This window comes from Vitis vinifera, chromosome 5 (assembly GCF_030704535.1).
Source record: "Vitis vinifera cultivar Pinot Noir 40024 chromosome 5, ASM3070453v1".
Classification (NCBI taxonomy): Eukaryota; Viridiplantae; Streptophyta; class Magnoliopsida; order Vitales; family Vitaceae; genus Vitis; species Vitis vinifera.
The window spans coordinates 16,809,067-16,821,260 of record NC_081809.1 but is presented as its reverse complement, the minus strand read 5'-3'; the positions used below and the strand labels follow the sequence as shown (position 1 = coordinate 16,821,260).

Sequence of the window (12,194 nt, the reverse complement as noted above, 5' to 3'; positions counted from 1 at the left end):
ATCTTACTTGAATTTATCATTAGTCAAAGTCAATGAGGCTCTATAGTCCCTATTTAAGGTTAAGGTTAAGGTTAATGTTGTCAAAGAAGACATAATTGTACTTAATCTTATACTTAAGTCATTGGAACTTCCCTCTCAATTTTCTTTACTTTCACAACATTTTTCCATATCTTAGTTTTCTCAAACTTTCCGAGAATCCATGGCATGAGGCTTCATTCTTGACATCCTATGATAAGCAATAAAATAATAGTTTATGGTTCTGGGAAACAAGCATGGAACAGGCGTGAGAGAGCATTGGAGAGCATCCCAAAAGTGGTCACACCACCAATGAAGCTCGGGCAGGAGAGAAAAATACTTACAAGAGACGTGTTTGTCGGCAATTTTGTCAATTAACTTGGAGGGAGTAACATTGACGCTATGGTTAGAAGTCCAGTATAGTACTGACTAGAAAGATTGAAATGTTGATGTTTGCGATTCGGCATATGGCTATGACCCACATGTAGTTGTAGACAGCCCTACCCACGTTCATTCATGAGGGCATCTCTAAAAGCAAATTATGATCCACTTGCAATCCCAAAAGCAAAGAGGAAGAAGAGGAAAAAAAAATAATAATAAATGGCCAAACAAACTTCCAATAATTGAATAAAGAAAAGCAAAAAGAAGAATCTTGATGTCATCATTCTCTTTCCAATCACAACTCTTTCATTTCAAATCGAACGGCTGATCTGCAGTCTTTACTTGCAGACCCACCATACCACCTGTGTTACACTTAACACATTATTTCAACCCTTCATAGATCTACACTTCTCTTTTCCTCCAGGTTTTTTTTTTTTTTTATAATTTGTTCTTCATTTATCTTTTATATAACATCTGTACCTATACTACAAACAGGAAGGGGCAGCATCGACCGATTGATCGGATACGGCATGCCAGCATGGACCACAGCAATAACTTACCAACAGAATCACCCAAAAAATAGCAAAAAAGGAAAAAGAAATTGAAGAAGAGGCGTGTGATGGAAGATGATCAATCGGATTCCTCGAGTTGGTCGCTCCTTTTGAGCGTTTCCTTCTTTACCCTCGTCTGAATTCCATAATAACTAACGTACCACTTCACGAACCGCCTCAGCCCGGTGGCCAAATCGGTGCTGGGCTTGTATCCAAAGTCTCTGTATGCCAAGCTCACATTGGCGTGTGTGTATGGAACGTCGCCGTTTCGTGGCATCTTGATGACGTGCTTCTTGGCCTTCACGTTCAACAGCCCTTCCAGAATACCCACTAGCCTCCCTACTGGTACCGGCGACGTGTTCCCCAGGTTGTAAATTCTCAGCTGGGCCGGACCCCTCTTTTTTCCGCCACTGCCGGTGCTCTTCTCCGCTGTGTCCAGCGCTCCAAGGCACCCCTTCACCACGTCATCAATGTACGTGAAGTCACGCGCCACCTCCTTGTCGTCCTGAGTCTGGTATATGGTTATGGGCTTTCCTTGGAGTATGTCCTTGGTGAAGAAGAAGTATGCCATGTCGGGTCTCCCCCAAGGTCCGTACACGGTGAAGAACCTCAGGCCGGTGAGTGAGAGACCGTAGATGTGGTTATATGTGTGGGCGATTTCTTCTCCGGCTTTCTTGGTGGCGGCGTAAAGGCTTGCTGGCTGGTCTGTTCGGTGGAGCTCTGAAAATGGGTTCTCTGTGTTGAGGCCATAGACAGAGCTGGATGACGCCCAGACGATGGCAGGCTGAGGATCGGCGGCCTTGGCGATCTCGAGGAGGTTGACGAAGCCAGCAATGTTGGACCTCACGTAGGACTGAGGGTTCTGCATTGCATAGCGCACACCGGCCTGAGCAGCCAGATGGAGTATATGGGTGAAAGGCACCATGTCGAAGAGCTTTGAGAGCAAAGGAGCGTCGTTGAGGTCACCTTCAACTATGAAGATTTGGTGTTTGGACAACATAGCTTGGCGCGCTCGTTTTAGAGATGGGTCGTAGTAGTCGTTGAAGTTATCGAGGCCGAGGACCCCATCGCCCCGCTTTTTGAGAGCGAGGGAGCAGTGGGTGCCAACGAAGCCGCCGGCCCCAGTGACGAGGACGGAAAACCCGTTGGGGCGGCGAGGAGTGGAGGAGTGGCGGACTTGTTTCTCCCAGGAGGCGCCGGAACCGTAGAAGGCGGAGGAGAGGAAGTTTTGGTGGGTGAGGACGTGGTGGGGGTTATCGGAAAGCGGAGGGTAATTGAGGGTGAAGAAGAAGATGAGGACCAACGCCACCAAAAGGGTTGCTCTAAATAGCAGCTTGGAGGAGGCAGCCATGAGTTTTGTGCTATTTACTCGGCGGATGTAGCTGTTATAGCGCTCTAGCTTTGTGGTTTTGCTTGTGTCGGGCGGAGACGCCATTGCTATTGCAATTGCTCTTGGTTTGCTGATTTGCTTGTTTGCTGTTACGGAATTCTAAAGGGAATGAAAAAGACGTGGCGAGGAGAGAAGAGAGAAGAGAGCTCGGAATTGAGGTTGAGCCCTGAAATGTGAGGAGTGTAGCTAGATGGATTATAAAGGATGGGAGATGGTGGTGGACCTATTTTGGATTGGCGTTGGTTGGAGACCACTTTCTTTCTTTAAACTCTCTTCACTCTCTCATTACAAAGCACCCCCTCATTCTCTTCTAAATTACTCAACCTGCCCTCCCCACATGATCAATTAACCGCCCAGCCATACTGGTAGTCTAGAACAGTAGAAATACTGAGAGAGAGCATGTGACACGCACGTGTTGAGATTGCCAATTTCCTTCAATGCTGATCAAAGGCAGTAACTGGGGGCGTCCCTGTATGAAATCCCATATAAGTCATCCATGAAAATTGAGGAAATCACATGGGCCGATTTCACCTTCATATTTTTTTGGTCAAAGAGGGACTGAACGTGTTGATTTCCTTATTATAATAGCTTCATATCAAGGCTTTGTGTTGTTGCCAGACTGTTAGTCACCGACACCAGTATTTTAGGTGAAGCGGATTCCATTTTTACGGCATTTACGACACGGTTAGATTGTCGTCAGGTTAAAAGTCCGTTTTTGTCACCCGTTTTCTTCCCGGAAGCTGCTTCCATAAATCATATAGCCGCCATCTATGCCACCAATCATGCCCTTCAACGGCTTAATTTTGGCCGACGTCTTAATTCACCTTTGTTTTTGGTATTTACCCACCGTATTTAAGCCTCTCTACTACTACAGCCATTAATTTCCAGGTACCTTTCAATCATCTTCCAATCTCTTTAATGTATTTGTCTAGTATTATATATATTTTGTTTTTTTAATATAAGATTGGAATTAACATTTTGTTATTATATTCAAGACATAAAAAAGTTCAGATATTTTATATTTTTCATCTAATTAAAAGTGAAAATTCAACCTATTAATAATAAAGTTATTTTAACGGGTTATATTTTAGTTTATAGTTATAAATTTAATAATTATTTTTAAAAATAAAAATAATAATAAATTTTAAAATTTGGAAGGCCTTAGAGGCGATAGCGTGAGCCGACCCCGAAAAAATATGATGGTCTCTACGGAAACAACAAAATGGCATTAGGTTGACGAAAATTTGGAAGAATGAAGGCATGGATCTTTTGTTTATTTATTTGAATTTTTATTGGGAAGACCAAGTATAGGCACATGAATTCTCCATATTTAAAGACGGTGGCCCATATATGAACCTTCCTTGAAATTCAGGCACCAATAATGGAATTAAAAAAGGCTGTGAATTACTAAAATGCCATATGGAGGCTTTGCATCTGTCCTCCCTCTACAGTGTAGTATGTGCAATAAGTACGGTGACACCGCGTGGGGGTTGGAAACGGCAGCTGGCAGGGGTACCATTGTAGTTTGTGAGAAGCGGGTGGGCAATCTTCCATCTTGGCTTCCTTCACATATAAATTACATTTGGGGTAAGATTAGAATGCAGGAATAAGTGATGTAATAGTAGATAAGATGATATCAAGTATCAAGGGAGTGGGACAAGTGTGTCGTGTTCCGTCGGTGAAATTGACTGCCCCGAAGGATTGGAGGGGGTTGGAGCGGGGGGTCTCCTACCATCCTCGGCTCACACGTTGCCTCCTTCCTAATACCATAATTTCAAGCAGCTTTCAATACTTGGAGTTGGGAACAATGTTATTTTCTTTGGCACATCTATTTATTTAAAATAAATATGTTTACATTTTGATGTTTAGGAGATTGAATTTTTCCGATTAGAATGATTTTTTTTTTTAAATGAGAAAATGAAATATAAATATTAATGTATCATGCTTGTTAGTCATTCTAAGGCGAACTTATATCGTAATTATGGGTTTAATGCGATAATCCTCTTTCTGATTATTTTGAGATATCTTAATTAATACTATATTTTTGTTCAAATAAATTTCTAATGAATGTATTTTCAAATGAATTTTAGATTTTAAAATCTTTTGATTATGATATTTTCATGTTTTATTTTCGTCAATTAACGAAGATGTGAAGACCTTTTATTTTTAAGGTAAATATTGATTACAAATATTGGGTGATGATTGCACATACTCCTCTCATGGGTGAATTGGTTAATTACTTTTGAAATTTAGGAAATAATATTAAAATTTTAAAAAATCACTTGTATTCAAAAATTACTTATAGTGTTTTCTGGATAAGTATTTTATAAGTGGTTTTTTTTAAAAACCAATTCAGAAAAAAATATTCCCACTAAAAAACAATTCAAATAAAAACATTCCAAATGCATTCTAAATATTTTGTCATTTTTAAGATTTAGTATTCTAAATAAAATATTAAATTCTTTCAATCCTAAATTGTGAGTTTTTTAAAAAAATCAAAATACTATGCATTTGCTTTGAGAAACTAAGAACAATTAAAAGTAATTTGTATTATGGTAGGTGTCACACAACCAAAATTTAAGGACATATTTAGGAATTATTTTTTAGAACAGATTTGTGTTTTAAAAAAAAACACACATAATACAAATATTAAACTTTTTTTTTTGTTAATTCTTAAGAAAAAATAAAATATTTTTAAATAATATCGTTTAAATGTTTTGATTATTTTTACTTGTTTTTTGAATATTATTTTAATAAATAATTATACATACACTTAGAATTTTCGAAAAGACTCAACCTAAATTAACAAGCTTTTTTTTTCTTGTGATTTATTTTATTCGACATGGTTCAGGTGGTAAGGAGATTAGAGATGATAATTTTCCTTGCAACTATAAATTACTATCGCACCGATCGAGGAGGAATTGATGTTAAGGATATACACAAATATCCCACACTAATTAAATTGGATGGTACTTGCCAACCACTACAAACCTCCATTTAATTGGGTTTCGTTTTGCATTTAAATTTAAACTTTAATGAGTCCCTTTACCAAAAGCCCTTGCTTTATCTCCCTGCAAATACTTTCGAAAGTCATGAAAATACGTCAATACTGAAGCTCCAAGGGCAACACCTTCACAACTGAATAAGACATCTCCACCAACGTTGCAATCTCATTTTTGTGACACCTTAATGACTGTACTTGATTTGCCTCTTCAGGAAGGTACTTTCGAGTTTGGACCTACTCAATCTATGACTCAAAATAAATTCAAAGCTAAATAATATCTTACCATTTTTCAAATTTACTACGAATACAAGTAAAATTAGGGGAGAGGAATGAAAGAATAAGATGGTTAAATTTTTCATTTGATAAAAAATTATTAGTCAATTCAAATGTGGCCCTCGTCCCAATCCTATTTATTTAAAATAATTTTCTATTTTAAAAATTAAATTAGACAAATTAAGTATGCAAATTTTCTATACTTGTCCCGATGTTTTTTTTTTTTGTAATTTTTTAATTATGTTAAAATATATATATTTTATAAATAATTAAAATATTATAATTTTTTTATAACTTATTTTATTAAAAAATATTTATTAATAATATATATAAAAATTAAATTAAATAAAATTATATATATATTCGATAGGGTAAGAAGAAACAAAACAATAATTAAACCCACTTTAATTTAGGTTTTTCTAAAAATCTTAAATCCATTTTAAACTCATTTATTTAAATTTAAAATTTAGATGAAACGGGGTGGGGCATGAAAAAACTTACTCATTATCATCCTTAATTTTGGGATTTTATTAAAGTAATCTAATATGAGATTGGGTCCCACCACCATTTTTTTTTTCATTTTTATTAAATTCCTGTAAAAACAACAAGATACAGTGAATGAGAGGGAAGAATGATGTGAGAGATGCAGGGCATGGTGAGTGAGTGAGTGTAGTGGTGAGCATCGTGGGAGCAGACAGGGTTCACATACCCTGGGTAGTAGGATAAGCATTCCTAGCACACAAAGAGTGGGCACAGCTTGCATGAGGACTTGGATCACCCTTGTTGCTTTCCGTTTCAAGAAAGAAGACGCCATGTGGAGCCACGTTTTGACTTTTGCCTTTCCCATTCCACCTTCATACTGCTTTCATCACTGTCACTTCCCCTCCTCTATTCTCCCTCCTCTACACCAAATAAAGACGCTTCATGCCATGACAACCTTACCTTATAAAATTTCCATGGGATTGAATTATTATACGGAGGAAGTTGGACCCATAACGTTAGTTATTGGAATTTAATTCTTGCAAAGTACCATCAGTGAATTTCTTGGTAACAACTTCTGGCGCGCGGTCGCTCGCAATGTTTTCCAGATGCTTAAAAAGTAATTAACGAACCATAAAGATTGAAACAACATATAATTACGAAAAGCTAATTATTAATTACATACTATTTATAAATACCGATCAACTTGGCAAGTAAAAGAGTGTAGCAACCGCAATACAGAGGTGCGGGAAAGCCGTGTGCCACCGGTGTCAAGGTCGTTTTCCCTGGTTTAATGATTGAAAGAGAAAGGAGCTCGGGAAAAGGGCAAAATGGAAATAAATAAAATATTAAAAGCAAAAGAAAAAAGAAAAAGAGAGAAAAATCAAAACGACGACAAGTGTGATCCCTCTGCAAGCTAGTCATCCTCTTTCTCTCTCTAAATTGTCGGCAGGCTGCGGCTTAGAAACTTCCATGCTTTTATAATGGGGTTTAAAAACATGTAAAGGGTGTTTGTGTAAATTCGCAATATACAAAAAAACAATGATGGGGTAAAATAATTGATGGCATTTCGATAATCCTACTCCCACGCGCCTCCTCTGTTTGAAAACCACGCTCCATTTTAAATGTTTTTTTTTTATATTATATAATAATATAAAATTTTGGATTAATGGATTAAAATAAATGAAAATATCTCAAATTTGTAAAATTAACTTCACCTATTTTTTAACCTCAAAGAGTAACCCATTTTTAACATAAATATCTTCTAACATTTTCATTATTTATATGTTTATTTTAAAAGAAAAGATTATTTTTGTAAGAAAAAATGAGGACAATTTTGTCCAAAATAGGTATTTTTTAGTGTAAAAAAAATGGGAGGCTAGATTTTGTAATTTCATGTTTATTTTGTCACTTTTAATCGACTATCCTAAATTTTTTAGTGCCACTTTATATTCATTCGTTTTTTTCTATGTTAAAGATAAAAATATTAGTGATTTTTAAATAAAAAGTATGATTTTCTCTTATTTTTAAGAAATTATGCTTAAACTTTTTAAAATTTGCGATAATAATAAATTTTTAATGCCTTATTTTTTTTTTTTATGGATATCTTGATTTATCTTTTTTTTCATGTGTTTTATTTATGCCTTAAATAATATTTTCAAATTAAGTCTCATGCATTTGATAAAAATATTAATAATAGAAAATGAAAAATTAAAGTATTTTATAACAAAAATTTCAAACTATTAAAACATTGAGAAAAAAAAAAAACTTGAGTAATTACTTAATCCAAAATGGGATCCATGAATTATAGATTTTTATAATTTGTGATATCTATATATATAGATATATATAAAAGTAGATTTTGAATTTGAATTTATGACAAGATAATGATGTAATAAAAAATATATATAACATAAGTTTTTATTTTTATCCAAATATTTTATAACATAAGATAATGATGTAATATATATATATATATAAAAGTAGATTTCATAAATATATATAACATAAAAAATATATATAACATAAGTATAAACCCAACCTAAGTTCCAATTAAGAATTTTTTATCCATCAAACTTATGTTCAATTCAGATTCTTATGGGTTACCATGAGTTTAAAATATAAATAATATTATAAAATAAGATATTGAAGTTAAAGAATTCAAGATTATAAAATAAATATTGGTTATTAATTTTTATCATAAATAGCTATTCATAATCTTAAATATCAACTAACAAAGATGTTTTAATAATTAAAGAAAAATGATAAACTCATAGTCTAATATAGTTAAAAACTAAATAATGTTAGAGTTTTTTTTTTTCTTTTAATCATTTTTTATGTTTTTCATATTTGAACAAAATAATATATAACATAATAAAATAAATAAATAAAAAATATTTGGGTTCCTATCCGCAAATTTGAAAATTTGGAAAAAGATCTTTTAGGGATATTTTGAAAAAAGGAAATTGGATTCTCTTAATATTTTTCCAAGAATCTTTCTATATAAAAATTTGCTTATTAAAAACATACTTCCAAAAAATTGAGGGTGTAACTATTTTTTAAAATAATTTTGAAAAATAGTTTTTGAAAACTATTCTCTAATTTTTGTAGGATAAAAGTTTATTTGAAAATTTAAAATATTTTTAGCCTATTTTTAACAGTTTTAAATATGTTTTAAAAATAATTTTTATATTTCATATTTTATTTTTAATTGTTTTACATGTTTATATAATTATTTTTTAAAATAGCCATTAGAAAACAAGTGAAAACAATAAAAAATAATTCAAAAGATGTTCTCAAAAAACTGTTATAAAAAGTAGTTCCTAAACAACAGTTACTTTCCATAAGAGAACCTAAAATTACCTTAGAATTATTTTAACTACATTAATCATTTCCAAAATATCTAAACATGCATAAATAGAGAAATAATCATCAATATGGAAAAATTATAATCTTTCCCATGACTTTAAGGATCCTACTATATATTTTGTAAGTCCAAATATTGGATTTTTATCCAATTTTATCAAAATACCCTTGCAACACAAATTAGGGTTGAATATGCCAAAAACCCTAAAATACCCCTAAAACCCTAAAATCTCCTCCTTTGTTGCTTGTGCTATTGGATGTAGTGCTTGAGTTTAGGAAGTGCATTCACGTGCTTATGGTCGCTTGAGCCTACTAAAACTCTGAGATTGAAAATGGTTTTCTTTTTTCTCCAATCGTCTTTCCATCGAATAACTTACCTTTTTCCGTTGGATTCTCCACCATGGATGTGTTGTGAAGGTCTGAATGGCTCCCATGCATCTTCAGATAGATGAATAAAAATTGAACTTTTACATCAAGAACAAAAAGTCCTATACTCCTTCAAACCAAAGTGTACAATCCATTTATGAAAAATAAAACCATATTTTTACATTCAACAAAAATCTTATACCTCGTATAGGGTATACTGTTCGGATTGAGCCATAAAAAGTATGACATGATGTAATAGATTAAGTTTCATTTATAAATTCATTTATCCATATTTCTTGGTTTCCCATTTATCATCCCATATGCATTAATTGGTTATTTGACCATATATGACCACATCACTTGAATTATACATAACTTGGATGCATTAGGAGTTGGAAATAAGATTTAAGTCATGAGTTCCTCGTAGAGTGATGAGTAGTCCATAGTTGATTCATGGATTTGAGCAATCCATTTGAGACTATAGTATACTACTTCCTAATTGGAGGAATGACTTGTCTTAGTCATTAGAATGATTTAGAAGTGTGTATAAGAGCGTTTTAGTAAAAATCAAGATTGCACTAAATCTTATAAATTGTCTTTCTAGTATGGGTTTATTAATTAATTGAAGTCTATTAAGGCTAATTAATTAATTATGACTTAGTTGTGATAGATTAGGTAACCCAAACCCATTTTGGGCTCAAGTCACTAAAGCTTGAAGAGAGCCTTATAAATGCCATTGTTAGGGGTTAGGGCTTCAGTTTCTACTTGTCATCTTCAAAAGAGAGCCTCCAAAACCCTAGTCATCCTCTAAAAAAAAAAAACTTGCACTTTTCTTGTGCCTAGTTACGTTTGAGGAGAGATTGGGTGGAAGACTAATGAGCTGACAATATCTTCAACGACTTCGGATTTGATCTTTATCGCACAATTTTGATCTGGGAACATCCAAATCTAGGTATGATTTCTACTTCTCTAGATTATTATTCTATATGGTTCTTATTGCCATTATTTTCACCAAAATATTTTTTAGAGAAGCTTAGGGTAGTTTGCATGCTCTCTATACAATCCAAGGCCAAGGAAAGGAGTAATATGATATTCCCAACATGTACAAAATATCTATGAGAATGAAAAAGCAAACACATTTAATCATAAACAATCCCATCATATTAATAACACATCCACATATTCATTCATTCAACCCTTGGGGCCATGGGATGAATAACATGACCTTATAAAAGAGAGTTAAAATATCCTAGAAAGGATTCTAGCATGCTTAAAGCTTGACCTAGGGCTTGGTACTAGTTGTAGGAAATATGGATACTTCTTTCCTATCCCTAGAAGAGTTAAGGTGCATGTAAATCTCCTTAAGTTTCTCAGTGTTGAATTAAGATTTAGCTAATCTCGGTTTTGATGATAACAAAATAAAGATTGGAACTAATGTTTTATACTAAGTGTGTTTAGGAAAAATATTTTCAAAGTGGCAATCACAAAGACAAATCAGGTTGAAGAAAATCAAGAAGAAAGGGAAGACCTCAAAGAGAAGAGCCTTCAAGATATTTCATAGGATCTCTTTGTAAGTTTGTTGATTTACTAGGTTTTTTCATGCTTTTTATTTTTGCACCAAAAAATCCTCCTTGTGCTAATTTGTTTTAAATATTTTATAATTAGACGATTTCTTATTTTCATTTAAAACCTTAAGCTAAATGTTTTCTAAACTTTGTAAAAAGTTTTGAAAGAAGTTACATAAGTTGTTGAAGGTTCTAAGCCTAAAATTGGAATATTTAAGCACTTCACAGTGCAATCAGTTGAGGATCTGGGGAATCCAGAAGAGGGTGTTTTTAAACTCTCTTTTCTAGTAGCTTAATGTTGCTAACATAGGCTTTGCCTTTCTCGATTGAAGCTTTGAACTCCAAAGATCACCTATTAGAAACATTAATTGCTAATGACTAGTGAATTAGTTGAACTGATACTCAATCGAAAGACCACAAACTATGCTTAACGGCTAGTTTGAGCTTTTTACTCCTTTAAAGAGGCTTCAAACTTCATTGTTTTGTAAGTTTAACATTCCAAAGTCTTTCTATAGTATATTTTAGCCTTGGGGGAGTGTTTTAGAGTGCACATTATTTCAAAACTTCCATATAATTAATTCATTACTCAATCCTAGCTTATTTAGTATCATTTGAGCCTAAATTTTATACTAGAATTTTGTGAGAATATTTCCTATCATTTCTTATAAACCTTTGAGAGAGAAAATTCTAAGTGTGTGGTATTACTTAAGGATTCTCAAGTATGGGGGTATCATTTGAGGGATTGTTCAATAGTGATGTATCTCTTATGGATTGTAAAGGGTGCTTGAAGCCAAAAGTTCAAAAGAGTTGATTGAAATCATAATCCATTTGTACTACTTGTAGGCTTGGATTGGAAGTCTCTTTACTCAGTTAGGAGTTTAAGGAGAGTGGATGTAGGTTGGATTGAGCCTAACTACTATAAAAATAATGCATTTGCATTCTCTTTTTTCTAATCTCTTTAATTTGTATGCAATTACTTTTCATTGTATTTTTTTCTATATTTTTCTATAATTTAAATTAATAAAAAAGGCCATCATCTTATTCACCTATCTTCTAGGGTGATTACCTTAGGTTGATCTAGCTAATATCTTAACATTCTAGATCCTAACACAATGGAAAAACATAGTATAAAAAATCATCCTAGTTTAGAGATTAATGATTTACCTCAAATTTGGATGTTCCCGAATTAAACCTTATTGGTAAAAAAATGTGTCAAGAGTGTGGTAGTCTTTCATAGATCTCACAAACCTATCAATCTTCCATTGTGATGTCTATTTCCTTGAATCTTAACATTAGAGGGGTAA

General features: G+C 33.3%; 1 protein-coding gene across 1 annotated transcript; it reads right to left on the bottom strand.

The window, feature by feature from the left end:
- Positions 1–616: 616 nt before the first annotated feature.
- LOC100241904 (UDP-glucuronate 4-epimerase 6) lies at positions 617–3,298 on the bottom strand. Its single transcript, XM_002265052.4, has one exon. The coding sequence runs from the start codon at positions 2,380–2,382 to the stop codon at positions 1,027–1,029; it is 1,356 nt and encodes a 451-aa protein (XP_002265088.1). The 5' UTR covers positions 2,383–3,298; the 3' UTR covers positions 617–1,026.
- Between the last annotated feature and the right edge of the window lie 8,896 nt (positions 3,299–12,194).